This window comes from Triturus cristatus, chromosome 5_1 (genome assembly GCF_964204655.1).
Source record: "Triturus cristatus chromosome 5_1, aTriCri1.1, whole genome shotgun sequence".
Taxonomy (NCBI): Eukaryota; Metazoa; Chordata; class Amphibia; order Caudata; family Salamandridae; genus Triturus; species Triturus cristatus.
Window position 1 is genome coordinate 304,315,771 of NC_140587.1, and position 22,811 is coordinate 304,338,581.

A 22,811-nucleotide genomic window follows, 5' to 3' on the forward strand; every position below is an offset into this window, starting at 1 on the left:
AGTTAGGACCGTGTTTCCATAGGAAATCTGAAAATTCTATTTTGAATAACTTTGGCGCCGGTTGACGAATCCTCGCGAAATTTTCAAAACTAATGGGGCGCTCCGCTCAGCTCCTACCCTGAAAGTCTCGGGGTGATTCGTCAAGCGGGGGCCGAGATAAAAGGGGGGTCCCAAAACGCGTTTTCCCCATGCATTTTTCCATAGGACCTTTAGACACAGCTACAGCCCGAACGGCTGAACAGAATTACTTGAAATTTGGCAGAGAGGTAGCCATAAGGTCAAGGAAGTGCCTTTTGCAGGTCTCGTGTAAATCTGTTCAGTATTTCCTGAGAAAATAGCATTTCAAAGTATATCAATATCTATACGCACGCACTGTGCGCGCACCCTGCCGTGCGCGAGCGCCATTGTGATTGGTTGTTAGATGTCGGTAAACATTGGAATCGGTCGAAACCAGGAAGTGTCGGCCGCCATTTTGTCTCTCGCAGTCTGAGGGGGTGAAAAAAAAAAAGGTGGAGAACGTGAAAAGGGGGCAGAGTGGACAGTTCCTGACCCCCTAGCCTTGGTCAGGGGGTCACAGAAGGACGCCCATGGCGCGAAGGGCACCATGGGCGCAGGGTGCGCACACCTCGCGATTTAAAAAAAATAATAAATAATTCACAGTGCGCGCACGGTGAAAAACCTGGAAAAAAAAATATATAATAAATACATAACTTAGCATTTAAAAAACCGTACAAATTCACTGAAAAAACCATAGGTTTCACACACATTATAGTTACGAATTAAACCTTGCAAATTCACTTAAAAAACCATAGGTTTCACACATGTTATAGTTAGCTGGACATTTAACTCGTAAAAAACCAATGAAATTCCCCCGTTATAGTTACTGCAGGCAACTATAACTCACGCGACCGCAATCCTCTGCTGATGACGTCAGATATTACATCACTGATGACATGTGTGTCTTTATGAAAAATAAATATTTGTAATATATGTATAGCTAAAGATTAATGGAAGAAGACATGGGTAAATAAGTGTCTAAATACAGTGATGTAATATCTGACGTCATCAGCAGAGGATTGCGGTCGCGTGAGTTATAGTTGCATCTTTTCCTCGCCGCTGCTTCAAACAAAGTTTGTGGCAGATACCTGCCTGTTTCGTGGGCTCCTTCCATTACACGCAACTTTTTGTATTGTCATTCATTCTCATATTCTCTCTCTCTCTTCCATTCTCTCTCTCTCTCTTCCATTCTCTCTCTCTCTCTTCCATTCTCTCTCTCTCTCATTCTCTCTCTCTCATGGAAATGTCGAAAAAAGTATAGAACTGTGAGCCCTAGTTCGAACCATGCATGAGAGTTTCAGAGGAGAGGAGCTTCTACGTTTTGTGAGAATGATTATTACCAATGACGGCCAGGATGCTTTTTAAGTAAGATATGGAAGTCTATGTAGTGGTTCATGCAGGTTCTGAGGAAGCAGAGCACAGTATCTTGGTGAGGACATCCAGGCAGCTGAATCATTAGGGACATAGTGGTAGGAAGTTGGGTCTTCAGGGAGGCAGAGTTGCAAAATAAAAGATACGTTAGAAAAGGTGTTGTGTCGGAGTGGCTGCTGCAGATTTTGGCACAGTGCCCACAGAAATATGGATGACTGAGAGAGTCAGTGGAAGCAGAGTGCTTGGAAATGTGCAGAACAGGTTTCTCATGACGAAGAGGGGTAAATAGAATATTCTCATATTTAAAAGAGAGTTTGGGTTAGGCTTTTTTGTTTGTTTTGTTAAATAGGGCTCAGTGGTGTCCCACTGCATCAAGAGGTAGTTCTGGTTAGAATTCTTTCAGATGGAGCCTGGTATGTATGACATGGTAGATGTCAAAGTGATCCAATGTTTCCTGGGTTCAAGGTCTTTGGGGACTACATGCAAACATATCAGGAATGTGTGGAACAGAAGGACACATTGGAGGAGTGCTAGTATGTGAATGTCCAAATTAATGGTGAAAACGTTTTGCGTAAATTAAGAGCTTATTCATTTGGATAGTTGGAGCGGTGTGTCTTTGTTAAAACTGAATGTGTTAACTAGGTAATGTATGGAAGAAGTCAAGATTCTGTGTATAAGAAAAGGTGTGTAGAGCTGGCAAGCAAGGCTTGGGATTTTCTTAAGTTTTTATGCCTGCTACAGGTTGGGAGAAGTATTAGTCCGTGGAATCGTTTCTTGTATAGGATCACCAGTGTGTTAGTACGATCTGAGATTGGTACTACAGTTTCCTGTTTATGACTGACTTAAGACAAAAAAGGTTCCGCTGTGGATGTTGTGGGGAGAGTGTTGATCAGATATGCCACTCGTGTGAAGCAGGGCATGGTGAGATAAACACAATTATTTGCAAAGATGGATAATTAAGGATTAGTGTGAATGGACACTAGATGGCACCTACAAACAGCTATTGTCTACTTTAATACTCCAACAACAATTAAAAGAAGCATACCCATACAATATTTTGTTTAAATCAGTCGTCCATTTAATCCCTCATGCAAAGAAATGTTTATTCAAATTTTAACAGGAATTGTTTCAATTGCATAATAGTCAAAACATGTTTCTTGGATGCACCTTGTGTTTAAAGCTCTACTTCAGATTAACTGTACTTGCACAGTTCTCTTCCCACATCCATAGTGATAACTTTTTGTTATAGTATAAGTACTGGACATCCCGGAAATTTCACTTGTGCACTACACTGATCTACGCAATTACTGTGCCTTCCTGATACGGACCTCCCTACTTGGGTTCTTGAGATGTTGAGCACTTGTCTTCCACTCATTTCCTATCCAAGCACACAAACTTAGCTCCCACTTTAACACCTGGTGGCAGCTGAGGCTTTTCCACCCACATTTTTTTTTTCCAACTATGAATCAATTTTTACTTTTTGTTTTCCGGTTTCAACCGATTTGCAGTCTGTGGTGGAAATGGGTGCAAAGCCCATGGGTGAGCCCAGAAAGCTATATAAATCACTATGGAGTCTCATGTGTAGATTCTGCATGGTTTTCCAAAATGAACAAATCATTGAAATAAACGATAAAAAGAAGCAAAAAAAATCAAATTAATTTGGTACAACCTTGTCATCTGTACTTTTCCCCCCCCCCTGATGGGCGATTTACAAAAGTAGCACACAGTTAGGTCCTTCAGACGCTTCTGGTATACCCTTCTGAGATATTGGGTTTAGGCATTATGTGCATTTGTATACCTCTGTTTCGGGCTACTCATACTACCTTATGATTCAGAGGGCATTTTGCAAAAATTTTCCTTTAATGCACATTGGTTACCAACTGCAAGCCAAAAATGGAGAGGAGTCGAATTGGCAAATCTAAATGTTTTACTAGATTGAGTGTTTCCACACTTCTGATAAAAACGGCATCCCACTTGTGTGGGTGGGCTAATCGGCCTGGACTTAAAAGGTCCCAAAACTGATTGTGCTGACATCACATTTTAGAGATGAGAAAACCCATTTTAGTGATGTGAGTGGCTGCGTATTTTAAGCCCAGGAACCTACCAAATCGGGACATTTCTGAAAACTAGACACAGAACTCCAGGGTGGAGTGATTTACATGGAACCCACTATGTACGTTTTCTTACCAACAATGCACTTCAAATCTCACACTTTGGCTAAAACCATGCCCTTTTGTCATATTTCTGTGAGGGAATGTGCTGAAATCTGCATTCCAGTGTTTCCATACTTCATTAAAACGATATTCCACTTGTGTGGCTGGGCATAGTACATGCAACAGAAATTATTCAACCCAGGAACCAGGCAAAATCAATAAGGTCTTTGCCTGGTGGTTCCTCTCACAGGCACTATATCTACTACCAGCAGAGGCAAAAAGACTTATGCCTGTTTTATGGGTGGCAACTGCAACATGATGGATGTAATGATTGAATAAATCTCAGCCACTGGCAATCGCACAGGTTGCAACCCAATCCATTGTTTTGTGCCCACCATGCCACCTCAATTTGAACCCAGATAGCTGAATCTGGTCCCAGCCACATGCAAATCAATCTTGACGCTGCTGCAATAGGAACAGTCACAGCCCCTTAACTGTCAGGCCAGGTCCTCACTGAACAGGAACAAACGCATCCCAGGACTAATGTGACCCTGATTAAGGCTCATCCGCTGGGTATAGCATGTTTCAGGTAGAACAGTGAGCACAATACCCACGTCCGGACATACCAATCTGTTAGGGCCGAACTGTTCATTGGAGCTAGGTTATGACTGATTAGCATATGGCTGGGACCAAACTTGGGTGGCATGGTGTGCAAAACAACAAAGGACTTGGATATGGCCTAGAGTATTTACCAGAGGCTGAGATCAATTCAAGCATTCTATCCATTACTTTTCTGTATACTTCACTGTGTCATCCAGGCACTCAAAAATATCCTCAAATTCACAAGTCACAGATTCCAAAAACACACAAAAGTTATCCCACAGATTCGCTGTTCCACTGCACTACCTATTACCACCCTGTAGGTAGCTCACTGAGCAACTTCTGCCATTAGTGTGCTACTCTGATTGGAATTCACTATAAATAGCATGCAGTATCAGGGCGAAAAACAAATAAGGCTTTAAGACTTCTTAATTATCTGAATATCAATACCTGTTTAGGTGTGGGAGTTGTCTTCAGATGCACTTTCAGAGTCTGAATCTGGCAAATCTGCACGAGTATCTTGCGCTGTATGACTCCAGCTATCGGTACCGTCGGAGCCTGCAACATCATCTTCCACAGCTGTGTCCATCCAATCTTCACCACCTAATTCATTCTCCGTGCTGCCTCCTTCCCCTTTACTTTTTTCCGATGTGCTTATTGCTTCATCAGTCCTCCTTTTGGAAAACCAGTCTCGCACTTGTTCATAAGTCATTTTAGACTTTGTCACCAGTTTGTCCAAGTGCTCTTCATTCAGCTCCTTATGTTCATTGTAATATTGCTTTAAAACCTTTATACCATTCTTTGGGTTTCCAGTTACTTTTGAAGATTCCTCATCCTCATTCTGCTGACTGATACTATTGCACAGCTTTTGGTACTGCTCCATCCACTTCAAGGTTCCAGATTTGAGAAAATAGCGATTTTCCTTAAACCAGCGTACTATTTCAGTTCTAACAAGGCCAGTTTGATATGCCAACTGGTCATACTCCTGAGGAGATGGCCACTGGGTTCTTACAAATGTACTCTTAAGAAAATGAAGCTGTTCCTGTTTACTCCTATTTTCCACCACAGAAAAATAGCTAACTAAATCAGGATTGTTATGTCGTCCACTCTGACCTATCGATCCATTTTGGACGCTGCGATCTCTTGTTCGTTTTTGAGAACCCATGGAGTCTAAAACAGCTTGTTCCATATTATCTCTGATCTTTCTCCTCTCTTTGAACCATGCATCAATTTCTCTTCTATTTAACTTAGTCTCCAGCCTCAACCTTTCTATTTCCTCTTGAGGTGGGAAAGAGCTTTTGGTGAAACTATTCTCTAGTATTCGAAGATGATTTCCATTTTTTTCCTTGCACCTCTGGGGCGGCAGTTCTGGAAACAAGTTGTAAGTCCGTGGAGATCTTGCAGCAATTGCCATTTGTTCTTTCACTACTGACTCACTTGTTATGTTCGCAATGCCCTTCTGGCTTCTATACCTGTAATCACTGAACCACTTTTTAATTTCGCCCCGCGGTAGGCCTGTGGTGTTTATTAATCTATGCACTTCGGCATTATCTGGAAATGGACTTTTAAGAAAACTGGCCTTCAGTGCTGCTATTTGTTCCTTGGTCTTCTTTCGTTCATGTGGTGGTGTTCCTACTCTTGCGCTATTCTTGGGTGTGTTGTGGGGTGTGGATGAAGATTCTTCATTTTCTTGTTCCTCTATCTGTTGAGATTCATCGATATGTGGCTGCATTTGATTGATGTGCCTTCTGGTTGTGTATGGCCGCTTTACCTCTGGAGGAACTTCCTGGTTTTGCATGGGGCGCTTCTGACTTTGATTAGCTGCACCAGCAACAGTGAAGGTGAAAGGAGAGCAGGCAACCGCTGATCCATTTGTGACCTGGGTCAAAACTAAGCCAGTCTGACCAAGAATCTGGCAGGGCAAAGCAGTCTGTATGAGGGGCTGTGACATTTTTGTTGATGTTGTGGACGTCAGTTGAGATGGCAGCACCGTAAACGTCTGGGGTACATGCTGGATGGTGCCATTAAACATCTTCTTTCTTGCTTCTTCCACCTCCTCAGGGGACCAACTTATTCCATGTTTTAGACGCTGGGTAGCAAACCAGATTCTGATCTGCTCCTCTGGGTGTTTGGAGGCTGCAGTTAACCATGATAACTCTGCCTGAGTGGGGTAGGGGAATTTATTGAAGGAGTTGATTAGAGTTGTATTTGTATCTAGTGCACAATTGTATTTGGTACTGTTGAGAGGAACAGGGATTTTGGGTAGAAGGTTTATATTTGGTGGCAGCTGAACGGAAGGCATCACATGAGCCAATCCATCTTGCAGCATTTCAGTTCCATTAATATAGGCAGAAAGGTTAGTGGTTTCAGGTATAAAGCAAGGACTCGCTCGCTGCTGTTTTACATCCACAGCTGCTTCTTCAAGTTTCCTGGATCCCTTTTTGACTTCCTGTTTAGCTTTACCCATTTTCATAATGGGTGTTTTACTTATTGAGATCCCGGCAGACATGCTTTCGTCATCTTCAAGATTTGCATGGCAGCTGTTTGTGAAATGAGCAGCACTGTTATTGCCCTCTATGGACTGTTCTAGAACGGTCTGATTATTGTGTTTCATTAACTTAAGCTTGAAGTTATTCTCTCCGGGGTGAAACTTTATATTATGGTCAGACAGGCAGTCATATTTCTTTGTCGTGAAATCACACTCTGCACAAACGTATAAGGGGTTGAGGATGACATTTGGATGTTGCATGTCCACATGCTCTGTGAATTCGGAAAGATTTAGTGTTGAGTAAGGGCAGTATTTGCATTCATAGCCTCCCTGCTGTTTCTTGGATTGACTCTCAATGGATGGTTTCCCCTCCACTATTTCACACTCTTTCCTGGAGTTCTCCTTATGTATTGACCAGTCATCCTTACAGTCCCGTAGTGCAGGGCTTACACATCGACTGTTCAAAACATCGTCCTCGAGATCATCCTGCTCTACGACTTCTGAAGCTCGTACCATACATGGAGTGGTGGACTTTCTTTTGCTTGCCATTTCAAGAATGCAGAGTTTTGCACACAAAAAAAAAAACACAGAATCTATAGAGGTTGCCTGGATAAATCTAAACTTCTCCAGCTATTTGGCAAGTGCTGTTTTCCTCAAAGTCTTCAAACACCACTCCCATTTGTTAAGTTTAACTGGGATGCATGGCACCTGCAAAAAAAGATAAACACAATATTTAGTTTCTCTTCTAAAGAAAATGACAAATGAATTCCTTATTTGTAGGTACGGTTATCAACTTAAGATGATAAATGTATGTGTTTGTGATGAAGGTAAGCCCACCAATAAATACCAACAGAAAAAACGTATTAAACAATTTGAAGAAAACTATTAACTAGACTTTTATAGCTGGCTATTCATAGTTTGATTATTCCCATAAAAACGTTCACATGCATATTTGCATCTGTAGTTGTCCTGCCTTTTAATTCGTTAGTATTTCATTCTACCAATCTGGCACTGTTGATCCATTACTCTTTTTCTTTACCAATTATTTTGAAACTATTTCCTGTCTAGAATCTAAAGCAGAAAGTGTGCTGTATCAAGTATGGGGTGGGACCAGAGAAAAAACCTTGCATTCTTAAAATTCCAATGCCCACATATAGGTTGCATGCCAACATTTCAGTTCTAAAACATTCAGCCAGCGGGATAGCAGAAGATTGACATTCAGACAAACATTTGCTTGAAAATATTGCAATATTGTCGCCTACCATGGTATGCAAACGAGAAATGTTTTAATACTGACTCCAGCCCTCTTCCCTTACCATAATCTCCCAACTCCCCACCACTTCCTGCTATGTCTAATTCTACCTCTTCTGACCCCAACTTATCTCTCAGCCATCACCATCCTTTCCTACTTTCTCATACGCTCTAACCAACTTTCCTTACATCTCACTCTCTCCATGACAATGATCTCCATACTCACAATCATAGATATTACTACGGTTTTCTGTCACCTTCAAGTGCCTTACTCCTCACCTACTACAACCTTATAACATTCACTCTATTCTCTCCACCAGGTAATCTTCACTTCTGGGCTAGAATTCCTACCCTGCTTCTCTACTTGCAATCCTGCACAAACAGATCTCGTATTAAGTCTAATTCGCCTAACGCATATGTAGAAAGGTTTTCTGGGTTCACATTTTTGTATATCATTAGCAATGTGTACTATACATTTTCACACAATTCTATGTATGTAGACTAAAATACAACTGCATTTGAAACTAAATTATTAGGATGAATATAAGTGTAGTTAGTGTGTTTCAGTTAGACACATTTCTGAGTAAAAAGTCAGCTTGAACAAGATGGAAGCCATCTATCACTCCGCGGTGCTTGCCACCCCAACTCCACCTCACCCCATTCTCTCACTGACGTTTCTGCAGCACACAGTCTAGATGAAGTCACAATCGTTTATTCCATTGCAGTTGTGCTCACTCTAAATTTTCCTTGGTGCAGATGTAACATTGTTATATATAGCTATATTTTTCCTTTCTTCACAACCTATTCAATTGAAGAAAGTCCTATTGTCAAATATTTCATATTGGTTTGAACATCTCCGGAATTACATTAACAGAGGGTGTTGACTAATTATTCAAGAAAATGGGATGGTGTTTATGTGTTAAGGTAATTAATTACGTTTATTTTTCTTGTGTTCTGATTTTCTGATGAAAATATACATTTGCTCACAGCATGACGAATCTTAAATGCAATAATTGTATATAAAGACCTCGATTATGGGAGTTACACAGAATTTTCTAAGCTTTGCTTGATGCTGTCCATTTTCCCTCTCATTTTACTGCTCATTTAGGATTTAGAATAATTTCGGATTTTTACCTATTCTTTATAACTTAGTATCTGCGAGACTTCATGACATTTATTTTGTATCGCCTATTTACATTTTTTGTAATAAATACCATTTAACTTTTCATTGATCTAAAACTCAGTTATTGAGAGGTCCCATTATTTTGTGATTTTTTTGGGATTGATGAATTGATGGTTCGGGAGGTGCCTTAACGCTCGGACACAGCCTCATGATATTGATGAGGTTTAACACCATCTCCGATCCAGCAAACTGTGGGAGTACTGAATGAGGACAATTTTGGGGGAGGTCTATATTTTGGGGTAGCATTCTGCTCTCACACATACTACATCCCTTCTATATCCATCCTCTTTCACCTGCTTGCTCCTCCACTCTCAATATCCTAATCTCCCATTATGAGCACATCCTTCCCCTTTTTACCCTTACCTTCATCCTCATTACCTCCCAATCCTGTAATGTCGCTCCTGAGCCAGAGTGACTCTTATTCCCCTTTCATCCCAATAAACCAACTTATTTACTACAAACCTGCCACTAACAAAGTTCACTCCCAACTCTTCTACCTCATTGACAAAAGATATTTGAACAAGAACTGCATATTTACGATCTGATCTCAGACCAAAGGAATCCATGCAAGTTACAAAATCCTCAAGAGAATTCCCCCCCATGAAGCAAACAGGAGGAATAGCTTGATCATCACAAACAAAAACCTTTGTAAACTATACTGCTCCAGAAAGTGAATCTCTGCTCATCCAGGAAACTCTGCTAATGTATCTTTCACATACTGATTTCTCTTTAGCTAGGCTACTGATATTGCAATTTTACTCCATAATCTATAAAGGTGAAAAGGCTTCGCTACCTCCAACACATTAATTTAGCTACTGCACAAGATAATCTCTGAATTTGTGAACCCGAATGCTCACATCCAAAATGGCCAACTCACAAAACCTATGTGGCTATTTAGCGAATCGCATTATTTCTGAAGCTTATGTTGTTGATGAAAATGTATTGATCCAAACCCAAGCGGGGGGGATTATACAGCCCTACACAACCTCTCAAACCACTCCTCAGTCCAGACTACTGTGCTTCAATCCTTTCTCTTCTAATGATTTCCCTATCCATACGAAAGCCTGTGGCACATCAAGATCACTGGCTGAACCATGTTCAGCACAAACATTCAAGAGCATCCTTGTTAACAGCTGTGCTGCCAACCCAGCTAGAGCATGCTACAGGATGAACTCAGACATGTCTATATTAAATAATCGCCCAAATCATACTGTTCTCCTAGGCAAACTGATCAAAAGAGCTGTCTACATATACTCTAAAAGCCAGGTTCTCTTCACATAATATCAAAACACAAACATATGCCAAATTTTAATGGCACCAGAATTATGGCAGATCAATTAATAGTATATATATTTAACTTCTGGGGATCAATAGAAGGCATCCCATCGATTTTGACAAATCACTGAATTTCTCTGTGTTTATTTTCTACTCTTTTCCAAAGCAAATATCACTATTTACTATCTCGATTCTAGAATGTATACACAATAGCCTCTGCGTATATCTTTAGGGAATTTATGTGGTATCTTCCTACAGATTTCTTTCCTTTCATTACACATAGCCATGTCTAATAGCCCTTCTGCATTGCTAATCACCCCATAACTCATCCACCTCAGTGATGGACATCTCCCATACATAAACAATACAAAACCGTAGATAAAGGGCCCAAGGGAAAGACTTAAAGACCTGTGCGGATATATTCCCCATAAACAATAATCTAACAAACAGAAAATCTGCGGATCTGCTGAGCTTATGAAAAGCTCATGTGCGCAACCGGTAAAAACAAACAATTCCTACTCACACATTTGGGGGGGGGGGACCCTTTTAAGAGGACGGAATCCCATCACCCACCGAGGTGGCATGCTTCGTCATCTGGGATCTCTCCTTGGTTGCAAACCCTAGTGCAACCAAGGGCTACAACCCCCTCACTGTGAGGGAGGAGCTCAGGGATGTTTTATTCATCAGCAAGTTGGATCTCCTAAAATCCACTGGATGTGAAGCTACAAGAGTATTTCGGGTGATGGTTGCAGTGCAAAAGGTGGTGATGTGAAAAAGTGAGTTAAAATTGGCTACCAAGAGAAAAGAGTTTATTAACTCTTGGTGTCGAGATTAAACAAGCACTGGCACAGCCAATAGGTCTCACCTTTGGGACCTCATAAGTGTTTAGCCTGAGCTTTTGGCGTTGCCAAGGTCTTTAAGCTATGGTGTAGAGCAGTGTGGCTGCTGTGCACCACGTCGAAAAGTTATTATAAAAACGCATTGTAAGCATATTTGTTATTTTATATATAACCAAGATGTTACGTATATCTGAACAACACCAATTAAACAAGTACTGCAGTACATTTTAACTTTAAGATTGGTATTTGTATATGTTTCCTTCATGAGAATAAAAAGAGATAAACATGGAAGTACACAAATACTCCCAGCTATCAGTCTCCGTTTTTATCTATTTCTTTGTTAGTATACAAGATTCACATGACATTTTAATAGGATATTAACACAATTGATAGACAGTAATGTTAAAAGCAGAATAAAATTGTAGTTACGAAATAGAAGAGAGTCTAAAAACAAATCACTGTTCTTACTGGCTCAGGAACTAGTCAAACTACATCTTAAAATGTAAAAAGATTTCTGCACAAAAATACCCCCCACGGTAGCAGAGAAACAACTAAGTTCCAGCGTGTATAGCGGACACGGAGGTCATGGTGGGAGCACGGTGCCGAGATGTCAGGCAACGCGCGGCTAAAGCTGCAAACACAGACGAGGAAGAGGGTGTCAGGAAATGGAAGGCCACGTGCGTTTGACTGTTTCCTGTGCAGTCTTGTCTCACCCTGTACCACAGACCCGGTTACTGCTACATATCGTATAGTTTCTTACCTGTCGTTGTAGCTTAGCAGCTTCAAGACTTTCTGGATTCACTATGCTGTGCATTATTTTGCCATCTTGTGGTTGGGTCCGGAATCGTAGTATTTTCTCTTTTTTTTCGTGGCCCAGACGGGCGGCGACGTCCCACCATTTGGTGTCCTTCGTGACGTCGGCTTGCTTCCTCCCACCTTTGGTCGCCATCTTCGGATTATTTTTTCTTGTCTTGTGTTAAACCTGTCTTCTCTGTTATTTTGTAAGTCTTGTTTATCATTAACCCTTTACCTCCTGTCTCATCTTTCTGGCGGAGGAGGGTGGGTTAGCTAGTGAATCCAGAAAGTCTTCAAGCTGCAAAACTACACCAACAGGTAAGAAACTATACGTTTTGCAGCGTGAATCTTTCTGGATTCACTATGCTGTGCATAGACTTTGTAGCGGTTTGTCCTTATTGTGGTGGTTGGGTGGAAGATGAGCAATGGTTACTGTTAGAGTCGGGGATCTCTGGTTGGCGCAAGGTTGCCCTTGTGTCAAGCAGGAACCCTCTCCTCCACGTCAGGGCGCAGGATAACCCCTCGCGAATGACCCTTGCTCACCCTCTAGGTGCGTGGCGTGAGCAGCCAAGGCGATTCCTCAGGCGTTGTTGGTTAAGCACTTACAATCATACACACAGTAAATACATCAATCCCCCCCAGAAACGGACACCAGACTGGGATATATGTAAAAATACGCTTCTTTATGTAAAAATAGGTATATATATCTCAGCAGACTTATCACAAGACCAATAACGTTTTCGCTATGCCACCAGGTTGTAAAGCGGGCAAATGTTCGTTGGTCGTAGCTTCAAATGGATACTTTGTAGTCTCTTGCAAATGTTACTTGTGGTTCCAGTACTCACAGAGATCGACTCCTGCGAACGGGGAAATAAGGCGTTGCGGGCCCCGAGCCCGATGCTGGAACTTCTTTCGTGATGTGGAGAGTCGGCACAGGTCGGTGCGACTCTCAGCTTGGGAAGTGTTCTTGGGTCCTCAATCAGCAGGTGTGGGCAAGTAGGCAGGCGCAGCCCGCGAACCTTTAGCACGGCGGTGCAGGGGGGGTCTCCACAGCGGGGGCGGCGCGGCCTGAGATGTCCGGGGATAGCGAAGCGGGGTGCAGCTGGATGACCCGGCGTAGATCACAGTCGTCGGACGGCTTCCGGCGGGAGGGGTGATAGCGCGGTCAGCGCGCTCCAGTAGCAGGCGGTGACAGGGATGCAGGCGGCCTGGCCCGGGGACAGAGAGCGGCTCGGGACGGAGCGGGGCTCTCACGGGTTTGAGGCAGGCGAGCTTCTGAGTGTCACGGCCCTAGGAGGGGCGCAGTCTCTTTTCCAGCGGGATGCACACACGGCTCGAATTGGAGGATGAGCAAGAAGCACAGAGAACCCACTGGTCCTGGGGTTCAGTTCAGGGGGCAAGCTCAGATCAAGCCCTTGGAGAATGTTCAAGCACAAAGTAGCAAAGTCTTTTCAGTAAGTCTCTTCCTCTCCTTTCTCAGCAAGGCAAGCAGCAGGCCAGCTCCTCCGGCGTCTTCTTCTCCTTCTAGTCGGGCAGAGGTTCTTTGTGGTAAACAGGATTCTGATTTCTTAGGAGCCAGGCTCCTACTTTTATACCATGATTCTTTTGTTCTTTAGCGCCAGGGGGCCTAGGCCTGGCTCAGTCCAGTTCTGGAGCACTTTGTTATGGTGACTCTGCTCTTTCCTTTCAGCAGCAGGGCAGAGACATCAGCCGCCCCACAGGGGGCGGCGCCGGCTTTGTGGTGGCAGAGCACAGGGCTATTCAAGAGTCAAGGTGTACTCCTCCCACCCATCCAGGTGTCACCTCTCTACCCACCACCTGGCAGCCAACCTGTCTCTGGGGATCCCCCCACCCTGCTCCTTACTGTTGCCAGGCAGAACACACACACACACAGCAGAGGCGGACTGAGATGGTCAGGTCAGTAAATACTAACTTTCTAAAAGTAGCATTTACAAACCCAGGATACTAAAATAAACTTGACTACAAGAAGTATTTTATTATCCCGAGTTCAGGCATACTAAACTTGACACTTCTACCATGCTCCTTGAGTCCACTGGGGTCACAGCGTTGGCGTGATCCCGGCAGCCCATTCTGGCCTACGGAGAGCAGGTAGCCTTCAATAGTGAAGAACGAAAATGGCTGTAATTCACTACTAAGACATGCCACACACATCAGGGCATGTCCTACCTTATGCCTACAATGCACCCTGCCCTTGGGCCTACCAGAGGGGTGGCTAATATGTAGGTAAGGGAAGGTTTAGGGACTGGCAAGTGGGGGCACTTGCGCAGTCAGCGCGACGGTCCCGGACCGCGCACAGGGTCTGCGGTGGCAGACCCTAGACACACTTTACAAGGCCGCTTCCGTGGGTGGCGCAACCAGCGCTGCAAGCCCACCAGCAGCATTGGCATTCACAAGCCCTGGCACCCCTGGTGCACTTTACTGGGGACTGACAGTGAATCCAATAAACCAATCATGGACATCAATTACAGGTACACTTTACCTCGGGAGCACTTGCACTGCGGCACGGATTAGCCGTGGCGCAGTGCCCTGAGCGGACAACACCAGCAAAACAATCGAGGCACACCATCAAAAAGTGGAAGGGAAACTCACGCCAAGGTGCCAGGTCTAACAGCTACTCAATGTGTGTTGTAAGACCTTCTGTCCCACTTGAGCTTCTTTGTTCATTTGAATATCCACACAGTAGTGCTTAGTGAATATATGCACTGAAGACCATGTTGCATATGCAAAGCTCTTTGACCAACTTATCCATAGTGCATTCCCTTGGGACCGGTGGTCCGGTTGTCTGGATGTGAAGTGTTGGCATTTTGCATTCTGGTTTGTTGCAAATAGGTCTATTTGTTGAGTCCCCCATTTCTGGAAAAGCTTCTCTATTTCCTGCTGGTTGAGCTCCCATTCGTGAGATGCCGATGTCTGTCTGCTGAGCCGGTCTGCTTCCACATTGTCCTTCCCTGGGAGATGTATTGCTAGTAGGTCTATTTTCAGTAGGATGGCCCATCTCCAAATTTACTGTGCTAGCCCTGATAGTGGTACCGTTTGTGTTCCTCCTGGTTTGTTGATGTAGAACATGGTGGTTGTGTTGTCTGTTTGTACCAACACCCTTTTCCCGTAAAGCTTTCTGAAAGGCTTTTAAGGCTAGGAATACGGTTTTTAGCTCTAGGTAGATGTGTCTGACCGCATCTGGCTGCGACCACAGACCCCTGACCTTGTTCATGTGTGCGCCCCACCCCAGCTGGGAGGCGTCCGTTGTGATGGTCACTGTTGGAGTTGGTTGTGTGAATGGCTTCCCCTGTGATAGGTTTTCCTTTTTCTACCACGCTATTTCCTGGTGCACTGCGTGCGTGACAACCACAAGATCTTCCCAACTCCCTGTGGCCTGTGACCATTGCTGCTGGATCCATTCCTGGAATGGTCTCATGTGTAGTCGGATATTTGGAACTAGGTGGATGCAGGACGCCATCATTCCCATCAGTTTGTTCACTGTCCTCACTGTCAGAACTTGTCCCTTGCGGTAATGACGTGTTTCCTTCAGTATCGCAAAACGTTCTTTTCCTGCTGGGGAACACTTTGGCCTTTATGGTGTCGATCTTTGCCCCTAAGAATATCTTGATTTGTTCTGGTTCTGTTGAAGATTTCTCCAAATGGATCAAGAAACCCATCCTTGTCAGTGTTAGTATGACCTGTTGGATGTGGAGTTTGCATTGGCTGTACGAACTTGCCTTTACAAGCCAGTCGTCGAGATAGGGGTATACGTGTATTCCTTGCCTTGCCTTCGTAGGTGTGCTGCGACCGCTGCTAGGCATTTTGTAAACACCCTTGGTACGGATTTCAGGCCGAATGCCAGTACTGTGAACTGGTAGTGGCTTTGGTTGGTCACAAACCTTAGCAGGCGCTTGTGTTTGTGGTTGATAGCGATGAGCAAGTATGCGTCCTTTAAATCTATAGTAGCCATGAAATCCCCTTGTTGTATTTGTGGTATTACCTCTTGTAGGGAAGTAAACTTGAACCTTCGAGTTCTTATGAATTTGTTCATGAACCGTAGATCTAGGATAGGTGTCAGTGTTTCGTCCACCTTTGGCACCAGGAAGTAAGTGGAGTAAACCCCTTTGGTCTTTTGGTACCACCTCTATTGCCTCCTTGCTGAGCAGTTCCTGCGCCTCTAGCTGCAAGAGCGAGAGCTCCGTTGCTGAGTGTGTCTTGCTTCTTGGTTTTCTGTTTGGAGGCTATCTTTCTAACTCTATACAGTATCCGTATTGTATGATGTTTAGTATCCATTTGTCCGATGTGACCTTCCTCCATTCCTGGATGAAGTCTCTTATTCTTCCCCCTACGGGTGTTGAGTGTTTGAGGTACTGTTTGTCGTGGAACGTTCGGCTGCAGTTCTTCCTTATGTCTTTCCACCCACCCAGAGTTCTCGCTAGGGTGGGGGCCTGTTCCATGTTGGAGTCACTTGGTGGAGGGCTGCTGGCCTCTTAGTGTTTGTCCTCTTCCGTTGCCGCACCCTCGAAAGGACTGTGCCCGGTGCTGGTACTGCCAGTTCTGCTGCGGTTGACTCTGCTGCTGCTGGCCTTGGTTGCTACTTTGGTAGCCTTGCTGGGACGTTTGGTGGGATGTGCTAGGCACATTGCCCCCTCTACCACCCGGCCTTCTCGTGGGTGTGCCTCTTCTCATTCCTCTGAACTGCAACGCTCCCATGGACCTTGCTGTTTCGTTGTCCTTCTTAAGCTGCGTCAACTTGTCGTCCACTGGTGTGCCGAACAGTTGCTCTCCATTAAAGGGTGTATTTAAGATGTTACTCTGTACCTCTGGCTTGAAACCTGAAATTGAGCCATGCGTGTCTTCTCTCAGTCACTCCTATCATCATTAACCTGCTCGACATTTCTGCAGCAGCCAATGCCGATTTCAGGCATGTGTTCATCATGTTCTTTCCTTCTTCTACCCGGTGAGCTGCCCTTTGTTGGTACTGGTCTGGTAGATGCTTTAGGAGCTTCCCCACTTCATCCCAGTGCTGGTATGCGTGATTGTTGATCAGGGCATTGGAATTTGCGATGCTCCAAAGTATTGCCGCATTCTTCTCCACCTTTCTCCCTGTGAGATCCATCCTCCTACTCTCCTTGTCTGGAGGTGGTCCGGCATTTGTCAGAACATTAGCCCTCTTCCTAGCCGTTGCTGCAATTATGGAGTCGGCTGGCACTGACCCTTGGATGCATGCTGGGTCCTTTGAAGAATGTTTGTACTTCTTCTCCGTCTTGGGTGTCACAGCTTTGTATACTGCTGGCTCCTTAAAGGCCTCTCTTCCCTGGTCCAGCACACTAGGGAGCATGGGCAGGAATTGGCTCCTAGTCTGTTGAGGCAGTAGAGTTTCCAGGAGGAAACATCCCTTGGGCTTCTCCTCCTCCATTTTCACTCCATAAGTCTGTGCAGCCTTCTGGACGACCATGTTATAGATCCCTATGTCGTCTGGCGGCGAGGGCCTCGAAGGGTAAGTGTCTACATCTTCTGGCGATTCTGCGTCGAGATCTTGCCATTCCACGTCTTGTGCCTCCGAGGACGCAGAGTCCCGGTAGGATTGCAGATCTTCGTCGCCTTCTCCCTCAAAATAGTAGTCTTCTTCCCCCAGTTCCTCGACTGGCTCGGGGCGTTTTCGGCAGTTCCGCGTCTTCGTCGTCCCTTTCGACTTAGACCGCGGGTTTCGGCGAGATGGTGTATTGTCTCATCTTCTCGTCAAAGTCCTTTTTCTGCTGTAGGATGTGCGCCATTTCGGCTACGAGCCTCCTCTTCTTCCTCTCCATCTTGGCGTCGAGGGTTGGAGCGCTTCTCTTCGAGGCGGTCGAGGACCATGTTGGCCCTTCTTTCCTCAGTGCCGAGGTGTCCTTCTCGAGGGAAACCTTCACGTCTTTGAGGTTTTTCGCCGATTGGGAGTCCTTTTCGAAGGATCCGCTCAGTTGACTGTCCCTGGAGGCTGTTGCTTTCGTCGAGTGTTTCGGCGGCAGAGCTCCTTTCGAGGACTTCGCTTCACCTCTACGAGTGTCCCTCAGGGCTTTTGCTTCACTCTTTCGAGTGTCGCTTGGGTGTTTAGGGGTCGACTACTCCCTTACCTCCTTCAACGTCTTCTTATGGACCTCGACGACCGTACAGTCCTCCGGCGATGTTGTCCTCTTCTCCACTGGAGAGGCCCAAGTCTCGTAGCGTTGGAGGTGGCCCCTGACCCTGCATGTTGTGGTTCGCCCTTCTCTGCCTCTCCCTTACTCTAAGGGTCTTGGGTGTGAACGCTGAGCAGGCGTTGCAGTCTTCGCTTCTGTGGTCGAGCGGCAGGCAGAGGTTGCAGACTGGATGCGGATCCTTCTGGGCGTACATGTGGTGGCAATTGGTGCAAAACTTGATTGGTGTTTTGTCCATACCCGTGCTCAGGGAGCCCCCTGCCAGTGCATTCTCCGAACGTCGAGGTTTTGTACGTTAAACTTCTCCCTCGTTGCTCCGGGTACCTGATCTGTAGTCCGGTGTAGTTGAAAACTTGTTTCTTCGTCGATTTGCTTGATTCCTCTTCCAAAACTCTGGAACTCTACAGGAACGATCCAGACCCAACCGCGAAAAAAAAATCTGAAGATGGCGACCAAAGGTGGGAGCTTCCGCAGGAAGCGCGCCGACGTCACGTAGGACACCAAATGGTGGGACACCGCCGCCCACCTGGGCCACGAAAAAAAAAAAAAAAAAAACTATAATTCCGGACCCAACCACAAGATGGCGGAATAATGCACAGCATAGTGAATCCAGAGAGATTCACGCTGCAAAAATAGTTACTGGTATTTATTTTTATATAGCACTTTCTACACTTGACGAAGCACAGTGTACAATCACCAGAAGGCTTCTACCCTACTTCTTAGGAGTCATCACTAGGGGCTCAATTATCATAGGTGCAGCATGTGCGGGGGCAACACTGCCTGCAGAGGCGAGTGGGGCACTCTGTACCAGGTGTTTCAGCCGGAGCAGCCACAGTTGCCCCCTCTAGGTCTGTCTTTCACTTCCGATCCATGTGGAGGTCAGACCATGTGTCACATGATAGGTAACTTGGTGAAGAGGTGATATCACACGGTGGAAGGGAGGGGACTTATAACAGTGAATGTCAATGGCAGGTTTTGAAGCCACCCAAAAGATCAGTGACAGCCTCAGCAAGCTTTTGTGGGATTATTTGGTTGGGGGGGGGGGGGGGGGGGGGGGGGGGGCTGGGGGAAATGTTGGTGGGGAAGGAAGACAGAAGAGCCTTTCTTTCACACACTGTGGATTTTCTTCACCGTGACAGGTTAGGGACGTGGCTTATTTTCATTGCTTGCTCCACCACTCGTTATAACTGGTGGCGCACAGGCTTGCAAGCAAACATGAGAGAAAGATGGTCTATGTGGGTATTCTACTTTCATTAGCAAAAGTTGTTCAGCTCAAACCAACAAGTCACATAAAAGCAGCACATTTTATGCTAACATGTAAAATGCGATTTCTGAATAAAGTGATTTTTTATTCTAAACTAGGATCGAACCAACATCACTTTGAGTCATGAAAACAGAAAAGATCTTTCCTTCTCTTTTATACGATAAACTGATTTTGCAGGTTTCAACTGAATATTCAACATGTTTGCTGGCTGCCCCAAGGTGACCTGATCGCACAGATGTCTGATAAATGACACTTACTGTCCATCACCATAGTTGCACTTTTGCCATTATCTTCCAGAGAATGGACACCAATGAATGAATTCTGTGAGCGAAGAAGCAGTATAGTGTTTTACAAAAACAAGCTCTCTCCTATGAAATGTGTAAAAGTGCAACACACCTATTAATGAAGTTGATATTCTCAAGGCATTAATATGTGCACAGACCTCATGCTGTCTTATGGTAAGAGTGACAAATTTCCCCGTTCCTCGATTTGACTGATACAATAGGTCAGTTCTGTCTTCCTGATATAAATATAGGACTTCAAGTACCAGAATGCAAAGAAGAAAAGATGACTGATTCCGATACGCCTGTGAATATACTGGGATGCAGCGACAGTTGAGAGGAGGAAACAAAGTGTGTGTGGTGGTAAGACGGGATGTGAATCTGGTCTCTGCTAGGTCCTGAGCAGGTGCAGCAAGAGCTCCCGCTTCCCTTGGTAAACTTGCGGGGGTAATTGCCCACACCTAATCTGAGGAAACTTGTGGCTGGGACTGTGACCGGAGCTGCTGAAAGTACCTGCCTCTGGGCACTGAGGCCGGGTCAATGCGGACTGTGCGGTGTGTGGGTGGCCCTCTCAGAGATCGAACTGCGGTGCTTATAGTGCAGCGAGGAGCCTGAATTGGGGAGACCGCTTCTGCCCTACCTGGCATAATGGGGAAGCCAAGAGGGAAGCAGGTGCTGGCCCCATCTGAATCGGAAAATCTGGAGCAAGAAGAACAACGACCGCATACGCCTGCGGAGATAGGAGTGCAGCAGCAGCTGGATCGCATATTGAAAGCAATAACTGACACGAGCGAGGCTTTGCACCAGGATATAGCTACTGTGTCGGTGGGGCTGGGGCTGCTCCGTGCTGAGCACACCAAGCTGGCAGATAGAGTAGTCCAGGCGAAAAATCCATCGAGGCACTGGAACCGGTGCAGAGGTCCCTGGCTGACCAGATGGTGGGCATCACTACCAGGTTATTGACCAGGGATGTGGAATTCCTACAGCCTGACGCCCAGTACATATTGTTTGGGGTCAAGGGCAACAAGTTTTAATGTGCATTTTGTCCTTGGGACAAGCAGGCCCGACCACCTGCAGCACAAACCCTTTGGCTGCCAGTTTGCAGTACCACATTAAGGATCAGGGAAGGGCTCTGCCAGCAGTTAAGTTAATATTTGTGTGCATATGTTAATGCTGCTCAAACTTTTATTTATGGTTCATTAATTGAAAGCCTTTATTATTAGGGTGAGCGCTCTCAGTAAATGTAAGTTTTGACTGCACTACTGACAGTGGTTCCAGTATAAAAATGTGTACACACAGTTTCAAAGTTTAGCAATATGAGGCTATGCAAAATGCTCCCAGAATGCTCTGATTAGATGCAAATATTTGCAGAAGCTTGAAAGCAAGATTAATGATTCTTTGCTTTCAATATAAAATGTTCCTAAAAAATGAAAGTAGGAAAAAAACATTTTTGCTAAACTACTGTACAATTTCAGGTACCATTTCTTTGCAGCATCATTTAGTAAAATGTGTTGATGCAAGCTAGTATTTTCCCAAAATATTCATATTAGAAATTCAGTGTAACCAGTTTCAATAAGATTTTGAGAAACTTAAAAATAAACAAGCATTGGAAAAGCCAGTAGGTCTGAAATGGTGGTCAGCTTTTTAGTTTGGCAATGCGTGACTTGTTTTGGCATGGTTTTTGTAAAACCTTATTGATGTGAGAGCTGCCGGACCCTCAACAGTATACCAAACATTGCCAAAAGCAAAAAAGTGTTTTTGGTCTAAAAAACATAACACACTGCCACATTAGTTACTGGCACTGAATAAAACTACTTTGTGTGCCGATATGCTCCTTGTGAAAGAGCAGAATGCTGTCACTTACCGTGAAGCCAGCCGATAAAGAGAGAGAGTGAATTTGAATCAACACAAAAGGTTATGGTTAACGCCAGACCAAATTAGGGGCCCAATTATTAAAGAAAGTCTCAAAAGTGCATCCATGGTATATGTACTTGCATTAATGGCAGCTATATGGCTTTCGTGAATTCACAAGAATTTACAGCAGTAGGGCAAGAAATAGTACTCTAGAAAATATTTTTGAACTGCATTTTAGTATGAGCAAATACGCAAGTATAGATTACTCATGCGAAAACCTGAGTGTTTGCAAGTTTATTTTCCCTCCAACCACTTTTTCCCCAAACTCTGGAAGAAGGTTTACGTCTGCCACTGTCAGGAGTAACTTTCCAACATTTCTCAGCATTGGAAAAGATTAGAGAAAAGTTGTAGAAAACCCTTAAAACATGCAATTTAGTAGGTTTGCACAGACTCAAAAGGACATTCCAACCTGGAACTATTGTTTACCACTACCTTCAGTCCCAGTATCGTACATAGCAACATAAAGGGATTGCTAGTATTCAAACACTACTATGGTAGGAGTCCTGGCATAATCAGAGAGACTATATAAGAGCTCTTATATCATGAGATTGCTGCCATAATTGGTCGCCGAACAACTTGGCGCCAAAGGGACAAGTGGATTTTGTTACAGGACAAGTAGATTTATGAAGCAACCTGCCCCATGGACAAGTAGATATTTTAATAAATTCCACACCCCTGTTGACCTTGGAAAAACTGGCAGAGGACGCTGAAGGACGCAATCGGAGGAACAACATCAACGTCCTTGACCTGCCGCAAGGAGTGAAAGGGGCCAATATGGTCCAATATCTGGAAGATTGGCTTCGTGACACGGTGGCTCCAGAGGGGCTGACCCAATTTTTCACGTTGGAAAGAGCACTTCGGGTCCCGGCTCGGCCGCCACGACCAGTCGTAGCCAGGCTCCTGCAGACAGCACGGAAATATGGGCCCTACAAGATTGCCAATAGTACTGTCTCCATTTTCCCGGACTATACACTTGAAGTCCAGCAGCGGCGCGCTTCCTTCCTGGCCGTCAAGCGAACTCTGAGGGATGAGGGTCTCCAGATCATCCTCGACGGCACAACCCACTTCTGCGACGCTGGGACGGAGGCATGGGACTGGCTCGAAACTTATGAGACTGGCAGGCGGCCAGCTGGGGAGCCCGAGGTGCGTGCCTCCCCGATG

At 44.9% G+C, this 22,811-nt stretch overlaps 1 protein-coding gene across 1 annotated transcript in view; it reads right to left on the reverse strand.

Moving 5' to 3' along the window:
- ZHX2 (zinc fingers and homeoboxes 2) overlaps positions 1 to 22,811 on the reverse strand; it is a 261,516-nt gene that overhangs the window by 38,744 nt on the left and 199,961 nt on the right. The window contains exon 3 of the mRNA XM_085605035.1: positions 4,632 to 7,377. Coding sequence (XP_085461161.1) covers positions 4,636 to 7,218 — 2,583 coding nt within the window. The 5' untranslated portion in view covers positions 7,219 to 7,377 and the 3' untranslated portion in view covers positions 4,632 to 4,635. The remainder of the gene's footprint in view (positions 1 to 4,631; positions 7,378 to 22,811) is intronic.